Raw genomic sequence first — 15,641 nt, forward strand, 5'->3', positions numbered from 1 at the left:
GGGTTAAAACTGCGTAAAAGTCAATACAATAATAGATAATTCACTGAAAATATTATTTGGGAGCCAGTGGGAGTGCACCGGAGATCTTTAGATTAAAATCTGCTCTCACACATGAAGAACTGCAAAATCCACAGTTAACACAGAGGTTGGGACTAAAACAATTAAACCGCTGATTGAACTCTTTAAGGTTATCTTGCTTCTCCATTTGTAGCCATTCTCTATCTAACACTGTCAATATATGACCATTACTACATGTGTTTTTTGTTTTTTTTCGAAGGGCTTCATGGTACAAAAATGGGTGTATTGTTCCTTAATTGTTTGAGAGTTAGTCTTTAAGTTTCCTCTACCATATTGCAAAGTTTCACATGGCTTCTCTGACTCATTTTTTAAGCTGGGGTGTATGTATAAAAGATATCCACTGAATCTAGGAGTAAGGTTTGGGTTGACACCTGTAAATTTACCTCATCCTGAAACTAGCAACCACCGGCAACAATCACAGGAGTCAGTCACAGTTGAGGGATTTTTCTCCCTGTATTTAGCCTCACAGGTAACAGTCACTTTGTGGTGCTTTACCTCCCCAACAGGCTCTGCCAGTCAAGATTTCAGAAGTTAAAGCCTAAAGCAGCTTCTGATAACGAATGGAATGCATTTATTAAATAAAGAACTTACAGTTCCTTTTTTTTTTCTTGAAAAATTGTTCAGTAGTCTGACTTTCTTCCTACAGCACTTTGGAGAGTATACTTCTGCTTTGTGATTGTCGTGCTCTGTCACAGACTAAACTAACTCATCATTAAAGTTTTAGAGCATCGTAAAACCTTTAACTCTTTCAGTGAAGGATAGATTTCTCCTTTGTGTTTGTATGTTTTCTGAATGTTCTTCATTCTGGTGCATCTAGCAGCCAGTTCTGAATGAGGCAGTCCTACTACTAAAGATACCGGTCCGGTACTGACATCTGAGTCTACGCCTATATAAAGCAAAACCATACTGGATGTAAATTTAGCTGCTATCCCCCCTCAAACTAGTCTTTGTGTGTAATGACACTCTGCTCCCAGTGCTCCTTCACCCTTATAACACTCTCTGGAAGTCCAATTTTGACCAGTGGCAGGTGCGCATTTGCAATTTCAAAGTTGCGCAGAGAGAAAACGTCATACTTTGTTTCAAACAGACCAAACTTTCATGTTGAAGATCATCATCTGTGACAAGGTCTGCACCAACAAACTGGAGACCAAACAGTAGACTTCAGCTTCCAAACCGTATTTTCCATGACTGAAGAAGTTGCACCAGGACAGGTGTGCGACCACGAACATGCTCGTCGTTTTCTTAGACATGCATGGGGCTGTGCACCATTAATCAGTCCCACTACATCGGACTGACAACACGGAGTTCTACTGTCTTGTCCTGAGGTGTCTGAGGAAGAATGTTTGAATCTATGGCCCTTTACTCTCGTGTCGTCCTGCAGGTCAAAATTGACCCGTTTTAGTTTGAAAATGTGGAAAAAACATATTTTTACAGTGAAACTTCTGATGTCCACATTTTCAAGACTTTTTGGAAATCCTTGAAAATTTTGTGGTGGAACAAAAGAAATGTTAAAAATGTTTCTTAAGAACATTCAGAAAAAATCAACCATTTCGCTGGATTTTGGTTGATTTTTTCCTGAATGTTCTTAAAGAAAATGTAAGTTTTAGTGATATGTATTCACTTTAGATATTTTTAGGATTTTTTTTTTTTTTTGAAAGATGCTTACTCATTCTTGGGAAATATTTACAAGAATTTTCTTGCCAAATTTGGGGAATTTTTGTTTAAATAAAACTTTTAAGGAATCATTGGAATTTTCTTTGAGGAATTTTTTTGCTGAATTTTTGGATTTTTTCCAGACAAGGAAACAATATTTTTTGGTGCCCGTAAATGAAGACAACAGGAGGGTTAACAAGGCTCTGAAAACTCACCCTGCTCACCAGATTTGGTTCCCTGCAAATTTTCCCACCTCTCCAAAGTAGAATCAAGGTCGAACAGTTCTTGTTTTGACACAGTGGATTAGATCCACAAAATCTTTAGAACAGGATTCCTAGGGAGCTTTCCAAATGTTGCGGAAGCACTTGGAGCTGTGTATCGCTGCACAAGAAGGCTACTTTGCAAAAATGAAGTCAGGTTCAGTTTCTGCGTTTAAGAACTGTAGTCCCTGAACTTCTTTACTGCAGCTCGTACAACCTTACAGAAGGTGCTGCCTTATGGCTCATCAAAGGAAATAATAAGATGTATGTTGGCTGTATGTTTGCGAAAGAAAAGAAAAAAGCAGCTCTAAAATGACACATTTACAGCTTACAGATGTATGCTTTCACCAGTTAAGGTGAACTATGAACAAAATCATAAAGTACAGTCTTGTGGAGTATCATTCTAGTACTGAAATGAATCCCCTGAAAACCACTGACATCTTGCTTCATGCAAAAACGTTGCCGAAATTCTCTTCACTAATAATCATGTCCATGTTTGTTTGTTTCTCGTGCAAGTAGTGATCATTAATGTTTATTTCCTTCTCTGATTGTTGTTACAGCTAGAGCAGATCCAGAAGCATACGTGGTACCAGTGAGTATCCTCCTGTCGTTTCCTTCCTGTGTTTGTTCATGTTGAGTGTTTGTTCGCGTGTGCACATTAAGTGAACTGATGAAAGAAAAATGTCGTAGCAGGTAATGTAGAGTAACAACATCATCAAAGCTGGGTTTTGAAATCTCTGATGGAGACCTCTCAGAGAAGAAGCAGGTCCATTAGTCTTCAGTCCGAGAGCCCTGTTGGCTACTTCATCACGGTCCATCCTAATGGACCTCTGATCGCTAATGGATTTACTATTTCTGGGTTTCAAAAAGCTGAAATCTGTTATTGATTAGAAATTCCACTCAGAGTTCAACCTAAATATCAAGATGCTGATGTTTAGTCTGTTTCTAAGTGACGCATATTGGTCGTGGTTGTTCTCTGACAGTAACATGTTTCTGACTTCCTGTTTATCACAGTCTGAGTCTAATTATTGAGTTAAATAACAAAAAGACTGAACCCATGAAAGATGTTATTTGACTAAAACTCCACTGTAACCCCAGTAGCTAGCTTAAAATATTATTGTAACTGATGTGAAATTTAAAAATATGAACGTAGAAAACACAAAAGATATAGATAAACGAAAGAAAGAAAAAATTGGCACCGTTTAATTAGAATAAGTTCTAACGTCTAAAGAGATAAAACTGACCTGCAGTTCTCAAAAAAAAAAGCAGAAGTTAGAACAACAATAAATATTATTAAGCTTTTTCATATGTTTTGATGAATCCTCAAGTTTGGAGCCACTGGTCCAAAACTTTAGAGACATTTTCAACCCTAAATTGGCTTAAACTTTTGTTATTCTTATAGAAAAGGCTGAATTAAATGAAAAAATGTCTTAACTTATTATTTTAGATATTAGGTACATTAATCTTTTAGTGTAAAATGTATGCTCCTCAGACTTTTTGTTGCAATGCTTTACCAATATGGAAGTGCTCTGACTGTGTCTAACTTCTTGTATGCACCAGAAGTGGAGTTGTGTTTGTCGTGTTATCCATGTGGTGTTGGAATGATTATAAAAAGAGTTGTGGACTGGGGAAATTAATGTGAACCCCCCCTCAGCCCAGAACAACCTGGAAAAGAAGAGTTGTCATATGTGCAGAAAAATGGTGGAAGAAAGTAAATGTTTGGTTCATGAAGTAATAAACATTAGATTAATTATGCAGATTATCAATTTTTGCTAACATTTAATTTATCTTCCAGTTTTAAGTTGTAGTCTATAGTTGCTATAGAGTGACCTGGGTTAACTGGAAAAGTTTTTATTACCGGTCAGGTAAAATAATGTTTAAATGCTAACAGCTATTAACATGTTGTTTAAACAACCTGATTAATAAATTACTACAGATCTTCTTTACTAACAAAATTGCAAGATCAGGAAATGGGACCATTCTGTAGCTGCAATTGATTGGTAATTCATTTAATGATTGATTTATTGGTTTGGACAATTTTTAAAGAAAAAACAAGTAAAAATCTTTGCTTGCTAAAATGTTAATATTTTCTAGTTTCTTTTCTCCTCTATGACGATAAACTACATATATTTGGGCTATGGACAAGACAAGACACTTTGGCGTCGTCATCTTGGACTTTAGGAACCACATTTAGACCCACAGACCAAACAACTAATTAAGTGATCGAGAAAATATGAATGAAAACACTTATTTGCAGTCCTAATCCAAGGAGAATGTGAATGTGCCTGTATTTTATCAATGTGTAACAAGTTTTATAATATAATCTTTAGCTAATAAAACTAGAAGAAGATACTATACTTGTTTACTACAAATAGTTTGACAAATATTAGCTGCTATTTACTTTATTTAATCAGCTCGCCTGCACCACATTGAGGTCGAGTGCTCATATTACATTGATGCTAACTGGTCAGAATGTGTTTGTATTTGTGTTTTTAACCTGTGTTTATAATAGTTTGATACCATGAGTTGAATAAAATGTGTAGGACAGTTTGTGGTATGTTTTGTGTTGCAGAGCTGGGAAGAACGAGCCTGAGCCGGAGCAGCCTGTCCCCAGGAAGGTGGCCATCAGGACGCTGGCTTCAGCCGAGGAGATCGACCCGGACGTCCTGGAGAGCATGCACTCTCTGGGCTGCTTCAGAGACAAGGACAAACTGACCAAAGACCTGCTGTCTGAGGAGTGAGTGCAGGGGGATGAAGGGTGGCGGGACGCAATAAAAACCGCAGAGAAAGCAGATTGAAAGGGGACGGAGGGGGTGGCAGAGAAATATGAGCCGGCTTGAGAAATTGTCAGTTTGATGAATTCTTCTATTTAATATGTCTTGTGATGATGGAGCGTCTTTTGGTGCTGCTCTAAACCGGTGGCCACTCGGCTGATGGCAATCTCTCCGGCTGTCTTCTCCCTCCAGTGACAACCAGGAGAAGATGATCTACTTCCTGCTGCTGGACCGCAAGGAGAGATATCCGAGCCACGAGGATCAGAACCTGCCGCCACGCACCGAGATAGGTAGGCAACTGATCCCCACTTTGGACCACACAGAAAGTCTCAACAGCCACTGGATGATTTGTTATTATGTTTTCGTCTAACATTCATGGTACCCGGAGGATGATATTTAATAACTTTGGCCATTGCCTGACCCCTCACTGGGATCAGATTTTCATTACTCCAATACTTTGGCAGCATTTTGGAGATTCACAACTGTTTGCTGCTGATCTGCAAATGTTAGTATGATAACAATATAAAGTTTAACTACATTAACAGAAGTGAGAAAGTTGAGAAAAGGGGTTTAGGGGCTGTAATACTTGCGCTTTCATCTTTTTAAGCTCCTACTGTGACGAAATCTTCCACAAACCCATTAAACAATGCACTCTGCTGTTGGTAATCTTCTTGTAACGCTCAGAGAAACTGCAGTATCTGGTGGCAGGCTGTGTTCTCTCATTCGCTGTCTTTTAATTCAATTCTATTTGCATAAAAGTTTCATAAAACAATATTGCCAAAGCATTAGACTACAATTTGTCCAAATATTTGTTGAAGTTGAAAAGCTGTCTGTGCCTATGTAGGTAGCTGCCTTTCAGTGACTTTAGCTGTGTAGTTAGCTCTTTTTGTGCCTTTAGCTGTTTTGTTAACTCTTTTTCAGATTTTAGTTGTGTGGTTAGCTGCTTTTCTGGGTCTTTGCTGTTTAGTTAGCTCTTTCTATGACTATAGCTGTGTAGTTAACAGTTTTTGTGCCTTTAACATTTAGCTAATTCTTTTTAAGATTTTAGTTGTGTGGTTAGCTGTTTTTCTGTGCTTTTAGCTGTTTAGTTAATCCTTTCTATAACTGTAGCTGTGTAGTTAGCTCTTTTTGAGACTTTAGTTGTGTAGTGAGCTCTTTTTGTGACTAGTTGTGTGGTTAGCTCTTCTTCTATAGTACAGTTTGCAGAGAGTGCGTAAAAGGTGCTGACAATATAATACAATAAGACGGATGACAAGGTAACCAAATTTGACTAAATATGTACTTGTTCAGGTAGCAAGATGGTGACCACAGTTAACTTTACTTGCTGAACATCATTATGTTCGCATGGCGACACAGGACTTGGCTAGCATACACCATAAAGACGCTCACACTTGAAGTTATTTTGTCTGTATTTTAATTTGTTTTCCATACTACACCTACATGTATTGCCTGCATGTACCAGGCATTATTCATGCCTGTATTTCAGGTTGTTTTGTTTCTATGAAATTTAAATTTAACATAATTTCCACATTAGTTTGTTTTTTTTTCATCCTCCACCTTTCAAATGCAACACTAGATTTCATGCATATTTTAGAGAAAAAAACCTCACAGAGTGCATAATGGATGGCTTAACTGGGCTGGAACTTTCGGCTTTTCAATGATATATTGTGTTTGTACCTAAATTATTCATTGCACCCTTGAAATGAAGTATTACATCGATCCTTTGACTACATTTCTTTTACATAAACCCAAAACGAGGTGCAATGTCTTGAGTTCTGGTGGTTTGGTCTTCTGACTGCTTTCTTGTTCTTGTGTTCATCCTGACTCCGCTCAGCAGACCCTCCCAGGAAGCGCGTGGATTCGCCCATGCTGAGCCGTCATGGCAAGCGGAGGCCAGAGAGGAAGTCCATGGAGGTCCTGAGCGTCACGGAGGGAGGATCTCCGGTACCGGTCCGACGAGCCATCGACATGGCAACCCACGGCCAGAGGTAAGACACGGAGAGCTGCACGTGTGTTCATGTGCATGGACAGACGCTTTTCTCCGGTTAATCAAGAGAATTTGCCGTTGTCCAGTTGATGTGTAATTGATGGCCATTGATGGATTATCAGTTGTGATAAATAATGCATTTAATCACAGTTTCACAAAAACAAAGGGAAGGAGGTACAGCTCAGGAGCACTTCTCAAAATTTAACTGGACTTTTTATAAATTCATTTCACGCATGCAGTCTTGTTTGCCCTCAAAACGACCTTAGTTCAATTCTTCACTTCACTGAGCTTCTGTCAAGTTCACTGGGAGGTCTCTCCACAGCTGTAAGTCTTTCCCCGCTTCATTGAACTGCGGTTAAATACATTGTTCCTTCTCTGTGGGTTCAGGATGTACAGAACGCATCACACAAGACCTGACATACGCTCCTGTTTCAGACTCTGCCAGGGACTAACAGTGCGCTCTTAGGTCTGGCAGAAAATCAGTGCAACTCATAAGCTGCATGAACAGGACTTTCAGGTTTGTGTCTTGTGTGTGTGAAGTGTGCATGGAGCATGCAGTCAAAGAGGACAAGAAGCATCCCAGTTTAAGAAGCTGCAGGCCTGAAATACTGAAATGGCTGTGCACAAAGTGCCTGTGGATGTTTTAATTGTTGGGATGAACCAACAGAATGGAGGAAGTTGAAATGATCCCTTTAATATCACAAGGTGTTGCTGAAATGTGTCACTTCTGGCTTGATCACAACACAATAATAAGATAGTACTTTAATATTTGTTTTTTTCATATGTATAAAAGAAACATTAAAGATAGAAATACTTTGACAGACAGTGAGAGTTAAATTGGGGCAACAAAACAAAGAAGAATTTGATCTAAATAAACAATGAAAGGAATGACTTAAAGCAGTGCAGTCAATTTTAAATAAAAGATTATCTTGAAAATATGACATATTTTATATAAAAGCAAGCTAATACAAGTCAAGAGGGAAGCTGCGTCTACCTTGAATAACTCTAGAAGTTTGCATTTTACCTTAAATCTTTATTCATTTGAACATATTTCAACATTTTTGAATAAAATTCTGTTCAATCTTCCACCTCCTCCAGGAGCAGCTCTCATGTCACATACTGCAACTTTATGACTAAATTATGAAAATTATGATTGACTTGTTTCAGCAGGAGGCTTATATTTTTTTACATTTTTATTTAACATCCACATTAAACTGTCCAAAACTGTAATCTCAGTGCTAATAAAACATGCACATCACAATTGGATTCAGTCACTTCGCAGTCATATAAAGCTCAGCGGGACAAAAGCAGAGCTGTGAATCAGCGGCGACATCCCTCATAATCTCCATCATCCTTAATAAAGTGAGACCGAGTTACTTCGCTGTTAAACCGTCTGAGGGTCACTCACCAGCAGAGCGAGAGCAGCCGAAATCCGCATGAAAGTCTTCATTTAATCCGGACCTGAGGCTCAAAGTCATCACAGGCAGTTTTAGTGGAGAGAAAATAATCAGCACATGCCGAGTCTAAGACTACCGACAGAGAGCAAGAATAAAGATAGAGACTAAAACCCTCAAGTTAGGCTCATTAACACCAATAACATGGAGGCTTTATATCCTAAAATTCAAACTGAGAAACAGTTGGAAGTGTTTGGTTTTTAGAGGAGAAACATAAATGAAGACTCTGCTCAGGTTGAAGTTAATGTCAGGTGTCTTTTGCCTACAGTTTAACAGACAACTGACCAGCTTTACAATACAACGCACAGCATTAAAAGCTGCCAGAAGAGCTAGAAAATGAGACTTTAATCCACAGCAGCTCTGATTAGATCGGTTCTCCCACACAGCATGCAGATCAGCTGGAGTGTGGACAATCAAACCGTGCATTCATACAGTATTCCTTCATGCAAAACAGTCACAGTTGAGAATTATTTGATTAATGATGCTATTACACTGCTGGATGAGCCATTCGTACGTTGGTTAAATGTAGGCGTGTTTCTGTCTTACATAAATGTAGAATAGTGTATCTGAACTGATCAGGACTGCAGGTTTTTACTTGTTTTCTGCAGCCAGTAATAACAAAAAAGAAAGACAAAACAGGAAATTGAACCGCAGGTCATTACTGGAAAAATCAGACAAACTTTTAAGGGGAAAATATTCACTTTAAGCGGGAACGAGAGCAACGTGTTTTGCCTCAACAAAGCATTTGAATCTGCAGCTTCACCAACTCCAGTTTAGGACTTCTTAGTGCAATAAAGAATGTAGTTTTGTACTATTTTACCTGTGAGTGTACCTCACTTTTACATAAAATATGTGTTAGTATTTCACTTTCGTATACATTCATAAAACCATAATCAGCGAACCTCAGCTAGACTCAGACGCATGGGAGAGAACATGAAAATGTAAGATTTGTAATAACTTCTACAATAGAGAGGAAAAGAATGGAATAATAATGCATAATAAATACATACAGAGTGCACAGATAATAAGAAGATACTCAGTTTAATGTGAGTGTTTGATAGACTTCAACTGTTTTTTATTCTCATTTTTGTTTTGCTTTTCATTTGTTTAGGTTTTTTTCTAAGGCCTCTACTCATAAAACTAAATTTAGTGTTTTCTAAAAGGGCCATGCACCCAAAAAAAATGGACTCCATATAAATGAATAACAATGAGGTCATATAATAACAATATTACTGGTATTAAACACCGTCAATAAAGGCTCAATAACACTAGAAAGTGACACCACAAAATGAGTATTTACTCACAGAGCTGAATGCTAACATGCTAACCAGTTATTCCTAAAAGCATTTTTGCATGAACTGTCTGCTTGCCCCCTGGAATTTTGTTTGAAAGGATGGACTTATTAAGTTGGGAAAAGTATCTAAGAAATTGATTTAAAGTTGATTTCAAGTATATTTGTCCTGTCGACTCTGGTCTCATAGTTGTGCATAAACACTAAATCTCTTCTGTTTTAGACCAAAACCAGAGCTTCAGTACAAAAAGCTGGTGATCTTGCTGGACTGTCTCTGAATCACTGACTGCATATGTCTATAAACATTCTTTTAACTATTCCTATGACCAAGAGCAAGTCTTTTTGAATTTACAGGCAACAGATAATAGACTGTATATAAATGACCTACTATCTGAAGTCACCTTTATGTACATACACTACTGTTGAAAGGTTTGGGGTCACTTAGAAATGTCCTTATTTTTCAAAGAAAAGCTGTTTTTTTTTTCAATGAAGAGAACACTAAATTAATCAGAAACACAGTCTAGACATTATAAATGACTGTTTTAGCTGGAAACAGCTGATTTTTAATCTATATGGGGTTATGGAGGAACATTTCCAGCAACCATCACTCCTGTGTTCTAATGCTACATTGTGTTAGCTAATGGTGTTGAAAGGCTAATTGATGATTAGAAAACCCTTGTGCAGTTATGTTAGCACATGAACAAAAGTGTGAGTTTTCATGGAAAACATGAAATTCTCTGGGTGACCCCAAACTTTTGAATGGTAGTGTATATAGCATGTTTAAAATAACAGGAGTGGACACAAAGGGCTTTTTTTTATTCACGCAAAGAATTAGCATTCCAAATTTACCTAAGTAAAACAAGTAAAAAGCCCAAATAGTTCTCTCTGTGCACCTGAAATGCTGTTAGAATATTATTTAAAAAAAGAAACCCAGCTTTTGAAAAAGCGCTTGTGGAATGGAGATAAACTGTATGAAAATATTCATATTTGTCCTATTTTTAAAGCAACGAAGGTACTTCTGAATGCATTTATTGCTATTAGATTGTTATATATTTTTTGTTGCACAGCCATGTTGCAGTAATGTGGTTGTTAAAGTATCCATACCGACATTTCTCTGGGTATTTTACAGCTCTGGTAGTCTGTAAATGAGCTTCACGCAGCAGTAATTACAAGATTTGTTGCAGAGCAGCAGGTCTGTTCAGCTGCCGTTTTTTTTTTTTTTACTTGTGAGGTTTTCTCCTCGCTGATGATGATTCAGCAGAGACAACGAAGCAGAACGTCACACTGTGTAAACATGTCGCGCAGATGAAAATATACACAAATGGTTTCTGTACGGTGAGGCAGCGTGTTGAACGTCCCACTGACTCCAGCATGATCCATGAATGTGTTTCTACTCTTGGGTTTTATCTCCTGATTTCCTGATCTGTGCATGACTTGTTTTTTTTTTTCTTTGCGTTTCTCTTTGTCCCATTGTGATTTATTTTTGACATTTATCAGTGATAAGTTCTGTTTGTTTTCTGACTGCATGCTGGATGTTAGGATTCCCCTTAATGTGACTGCCTTTCTGTCTGTCTCTTGGTTTTCTGTCTGCCCCCCTTTTAGCAAATCTGTTTTCAGTAAAAGCTTGGATATCACAAACGCTAACTGCAGCAAGGAAGAAAGGTATTGGTCTGCTCCCTTTGATCTAACTTCATCCGTTGTGCCACGTCCATTTTCTTCCTTTCCTTCCATTAGTTCTCTCTGTTTTGTTTCACTGCTCATTGAGTCTTTTACATGTTTTTGTCTTTCACTTTTAAATGTAGCATGTATTCGACGATCAAGTGTCTTTCTGTTCCTGTTCTGTCCTCAAACATTTTTGACTTTCTGACCTACAATATGAGAACCATGAAAATAATCCAACTGAAATCACATGATGTTACAAATATATTTTCAAGCGTCACACTGCAAGAAACCTCCACAAAAATAGAACTAATGCGTGCTTAAGAAATGAATGTCAGTCTGCAGACTGCACTGACTGACTGAGACTCACTGATTTTGAGACAATAAAACACTTTATAACAACATTATTTTATAAAATGAAGCTTCGTTTGGGTACTTGAGTGCTGATACTTGGCTGAAGATCAAGTGATGCAACAAAGAGGCCTGAAATTCTGTCAACGGCAGAATTTTAGCAGCCGATTGTTTGCATTAAATGGCACTGTTTACACATGATCAAATGCGGTTGTCAATGTGCAAAGCAATGAACCAAATACAGGATGACAGAAGCAGATGCACACCAGCAACACAAGAGGATAAGAGAGGAAAAGAGATGAGTAGTTAAGATAGTAAAAGATAAAAACCAGATAATAGAAGCAATAAATTAAATTAAACTGGTTATAGTTGAACAGTAGAAGAATAGCAGTAACTCTGTCATAGATTATGTCTTGTCCTTTGGTAGGAGAGACCAAAAAGGAAAAATAATAATTGATGCTTCACATATGAATATTTTTTACCTTTGAATGCAATTTCAATAACATTCTTGCACATAATAAAATCTTATTGTCATTTATGCACTGCCCTACGAAGCCAGAACACAGCAATTACCCATTTGGTCAAAGTTTATCTACAGAATCTGACTTTCAGTCGTCACAAAAAGTATAAAACCAAGTTAAAATCAGCTAGCAGTGACTGCTGAAAAACACCCAGTCAACCCATTTTATCCTGTTTTGTAGCGTTTTAAAAATCAGTTTTGGTGACCTGATATGAAGTTGTTACACCACATTAATCTTAAATTACTGTACTAAGGGGTAGCAGATCTGCAAAAACGGGCTTTAAGAGATGATTTATCACCTCAGGCAGGTCACTCCAAAGCTGAGATTTAAGCCTTGATCTGAGGATCCAAGGCTGCAAGCTGACTTGTATAGAGCCAACATTTCTGCTTTGTAGTTTAAAGCCAAAACGTGATCAGGAAAATCTGCAGATCAGCTCTAAAACGAGAAAAGAAGAAGTCAAGTTGTTGTATTCTGAATCAATCTGAAGTGAGAAAGTGACTTTTGATTCGAGCCAGAAAGGAGTAAGAGATTTTTAAATGTTGTTTTTGCCCAAAGAAGTTCTTATCTGTCGAAGCGTTGCGGGGAAATTATCATGAAAACACGATAGGAGCCCCAAGTCATCCAATCGTGTGTCAATTATCAGCATTTACATCCAACATCCTGATCCAGAGGTTTATTTAGATGTAATCAAACAGTCAGATGTGTGTGTTTACTGTGAGAGAAGCAGCAAAATATTCCTTTTCCTTGTGAAATCAGAAAAATAGCACGTTTTGCTGTTTGCACCCACTTTTCCTTCCTCAGCCCTCAGGAGGAAAACTGAATTTTTAGGTCAACTTCCTTCCTCCCATCTTCACTCCTCATCCTCGGTGTTTGGAGGAGGTTATATTCGACTTGTTTGTTCTTTGCGGGTCTGTTTATTCAGTGCAGCATGAGGAGGAGGAGGAGGGTTAATAATTGGTGCAGCCTCCCTGTGTGGTTGACCTTGCAGCGGGAGGGAAACGCAGTTTGTCTATGGATGGAGATTAGCATAAATTAACTGCGAGGAATGCAGATGGAGCACAAACAGAAGATGGAAATGAGGCTTCCATACCCACTGAATAGCCCTTTATCTCTCTCATCATCTAATTGGGGAGATCCGTAAAGTGAAGCTTGTTGCCTCCCCTCTCCAGCGCGCATCATCAGCGACGAACCAGGAATTAATTTTGCGATTTCAAAGAGTAGCCGGCACCGACTTCCTGATGTTCTGCCGGATGCGGTGTCACAGTTAATGAGTTGCATGTTGCAATAGAAGCTCCTCCATTGAAGTGTCTGACAGCATTGAGAGTCTCCTCGTCATCATTAACGGAGCTTCGTGTTCTGCTGGCAGCCTTTCAGCGCTTCCTCAGCGTTACTTTACACAGAAGAACCAGTTCGACTGACTCAGAGTTTATAATTACAGCAGGTTTACTGATGAGGCTCTGCTCAGCTGGTTAGGGGAATAACCAGTACTTTCACATTTGGCATTTTTTTTGTTGATTTAAATACTACAACAAACTGTACAGATTATTAATGTGGGCTTTATTCAGTGTTTTTGATCTTTTTTCTCTGATTACCATGTAGACTAATAATAATAATAATAAAGATATAAAATGATAAAAACAAACAGGTAAAATTTAAAAAAAAAATTTTCAAGGACACATTTAATTAAAAACTTTGTTGAAAAGAAAGGTCTTTAGGCCTTTTTGAGATCTTTTTTTTCTGTGATTTTACTGTAATTTAGCAAAGCAGGAGGGAAATCTGTACAATAAAAGAATTTTTTTTCCAAAAATTATAGTTAAAAGCCATTTAAAGCCTTTATTTTTTCAGTATTTTAAAACTGCAGTGGTGGAAAAAGGTTTTTGGACATCCCATACATTTGTGAAATATCTTCAAATGTAATTTCTTTTAGTATAATCACACATACATATCCTAAAAAAAAACATTTAAAACGTAAAATTGTTCCAAAAAACTTAGGAACTTTGAGTATTGTGTCATTTTGGTAGAATTTAATATTTTATTTTTTCTTGTAAACAATAAGCAAAAAAACCCATTTGTTTGCTTTTCTGTTTAACGCAGCCACACCTTTTGAAACATAAAAAATATTTCTCCACAAATATTTCATGAGAATATTTGAGATTGTGTAAAATTTTAAAGAAGTCTAAAAACTTTTTTACACAACTGTAAGACTCTTTATGCCAACATTTCCTTTCACTTTTATCAATAAACAACTACAACACTTGCAGAAGTTTTTAGTTTGCAACCAGAATAAAATGAGTTTTAATAGGCTGCTATGTGAAGTTTTTAGCTGTATTGATATTTTTACATTTTTATTGTGCACCTTAAAATGCATCTTAGCTGAAAATGTTACATATCAGTCTGAAATCTGTACTGATGCCCACAGAAAGAAAATACAGTTTGTTCAGATTCACATAACTTGTGCAGAAAAACAACACACACAAAATTTAAAAAAAAAAATTAAAATACATGAACGCAACCGAGATTTCAAATTTAAACAGCTAAAAACATTAGCTTAACCTACAGGAAGGAAGATGTTTACAGTAGAATTTACAACTTTTACGCAAGCTTAGACCCAAATTTAAAAAAATTAAATTAAAAATAAAAATCTCAAAAATAAAAGAAAAGGCTGCAATACATTTTTACTGACTTGCTAATATTTGCTTCGGTGATTACTACAGTAATCACAGTGCAGTTTGCATGTTTTTAAATCAGGTACAAAAAAGACTAACATAACTTCAAAACATTGCAAACAATAATTGTAAGTCAGAATAAGAAAAAGGGCATCTTGGTGGTTTTTAACCACACACTGTAGAATTTCTGTCTTCTGAAAACATGAGTCAGTCATTTATTTATTACCAGATATGGGCGATGAGGGCAACTGCGAGTGATTTCTAATAGTTAAATGCAAGGGCGTCAGTTTGTTTTTAAAAGTGGGGGGGGGGATGGAGACCACAGCCATTGTCAGATGGAAATGCACACCCTGGGTGGCGTGCTGGGTAATCGGGAACACCGGGGATATCCCCGGTGGGCCGCTTTATTGTTGGGCCGCTCCAGTCATAAAATAATAATAATAATAATAATAATAATAATAATAATGCTTTAAATCATGGGTCTCAAACTCGCGGGCCAACTGCGGCCCGTTGGACGATATTAAGTTTAGCATTGGTGCGGCACGCCTGCTTTTCTCATATGCTTCCGTGTCGTTGGTAAGACAACACTTTGAGAAAATGTCGAAGAACGGCGGCAAAATGCCATAAGCTAGACTCAAACTCACAACCTCCGCACCAAAGGCGGAGGCTCTACCTGTTGAGCTATCGGTACATGCAGGTAGATGGGTCTGTGGGCCGCTGTAATACTAATTCTCCCGGGCCGAAATTTTGCCCCTGCACGCCTCTGGTCGGAGCTTCCATTTGGCACGGGCGCAAATTTAGCATCTGCACGTTTTTTTTAACCTCAGGAAGGTGTGCTGCATGTCCGTGCAACTCTCGGCCGAGTGCGGATGGTGCGTTCAGGAGCGTCGGAATTTTCTATACTGCTGAAAATAACTGGGTTTACAACGGCTTACATGTGAAGAATT

The 15,641-nt window shown here is 37.8% G+C and overlaps 1 protein-coding gene across 10 annotated transcripts in view; it reads left to right on the forward strand.

The window, feature by feature from the left end:
• LOC110957844 (serine/threonine-protein kinase BRSK2-like) overlaps positions 1 to 15,641 on the forward strand; it is a 213,716-nt gene that overhangs the window by 156,457 nt on the left and 41,618 nt on the right. For 6 of the 10 annotated variants that reach the window (XM_051937153.1, XM_051937163.1, XM_051937166.1 and 3 more), the window contains exons 9-13: positions 2,552 to 2,583; positions 4,564 to 4,728; positions 4,958 to 5,055; positions 6,600 to 6,753; positions 11,100 to 11,159. In XM_051937153.1, the coding sequence (XP_051793113.1) occupies positions 2,552 to 2,583; positions 4,564 to 4,728; positions 4,958 to 5,055; positions 6,600 to 6,753; positions 11,100 to 11,159 (509 nt within the window). The remainder of the gene's footprint in view (positions 1 to 2,551; positions 2,584 to 4,563; positions 4,729 to 4,957; positions 5,056 to 6,599; positions 6,754 to 11,099; positions 11,160 to 15,641) is intronic. The other 4 variants (XM_051937159.1, XM_051937170.1, XM_051937173.1 and 1 more) reach the window with 3 other exon arrangements.

The sequence above is a fragment of the Acanthochromis polyacanthus genome, chromosome 2 (genome assembly GCF_021347895.1).
Source record: "Acanthochromis polyacanthus isolate Apoly-LR-REF ecotype Palm Island chromosome 2, KAUST_Apoly_ChrSc, whole genome shotgun sequence".
Taxonomy (NCBI): Eukaryota; Metazoa; Chordata; class Actinopteri; family Pomacentridae; genus Acanthochromis; species Acanthochromis polyacanthus.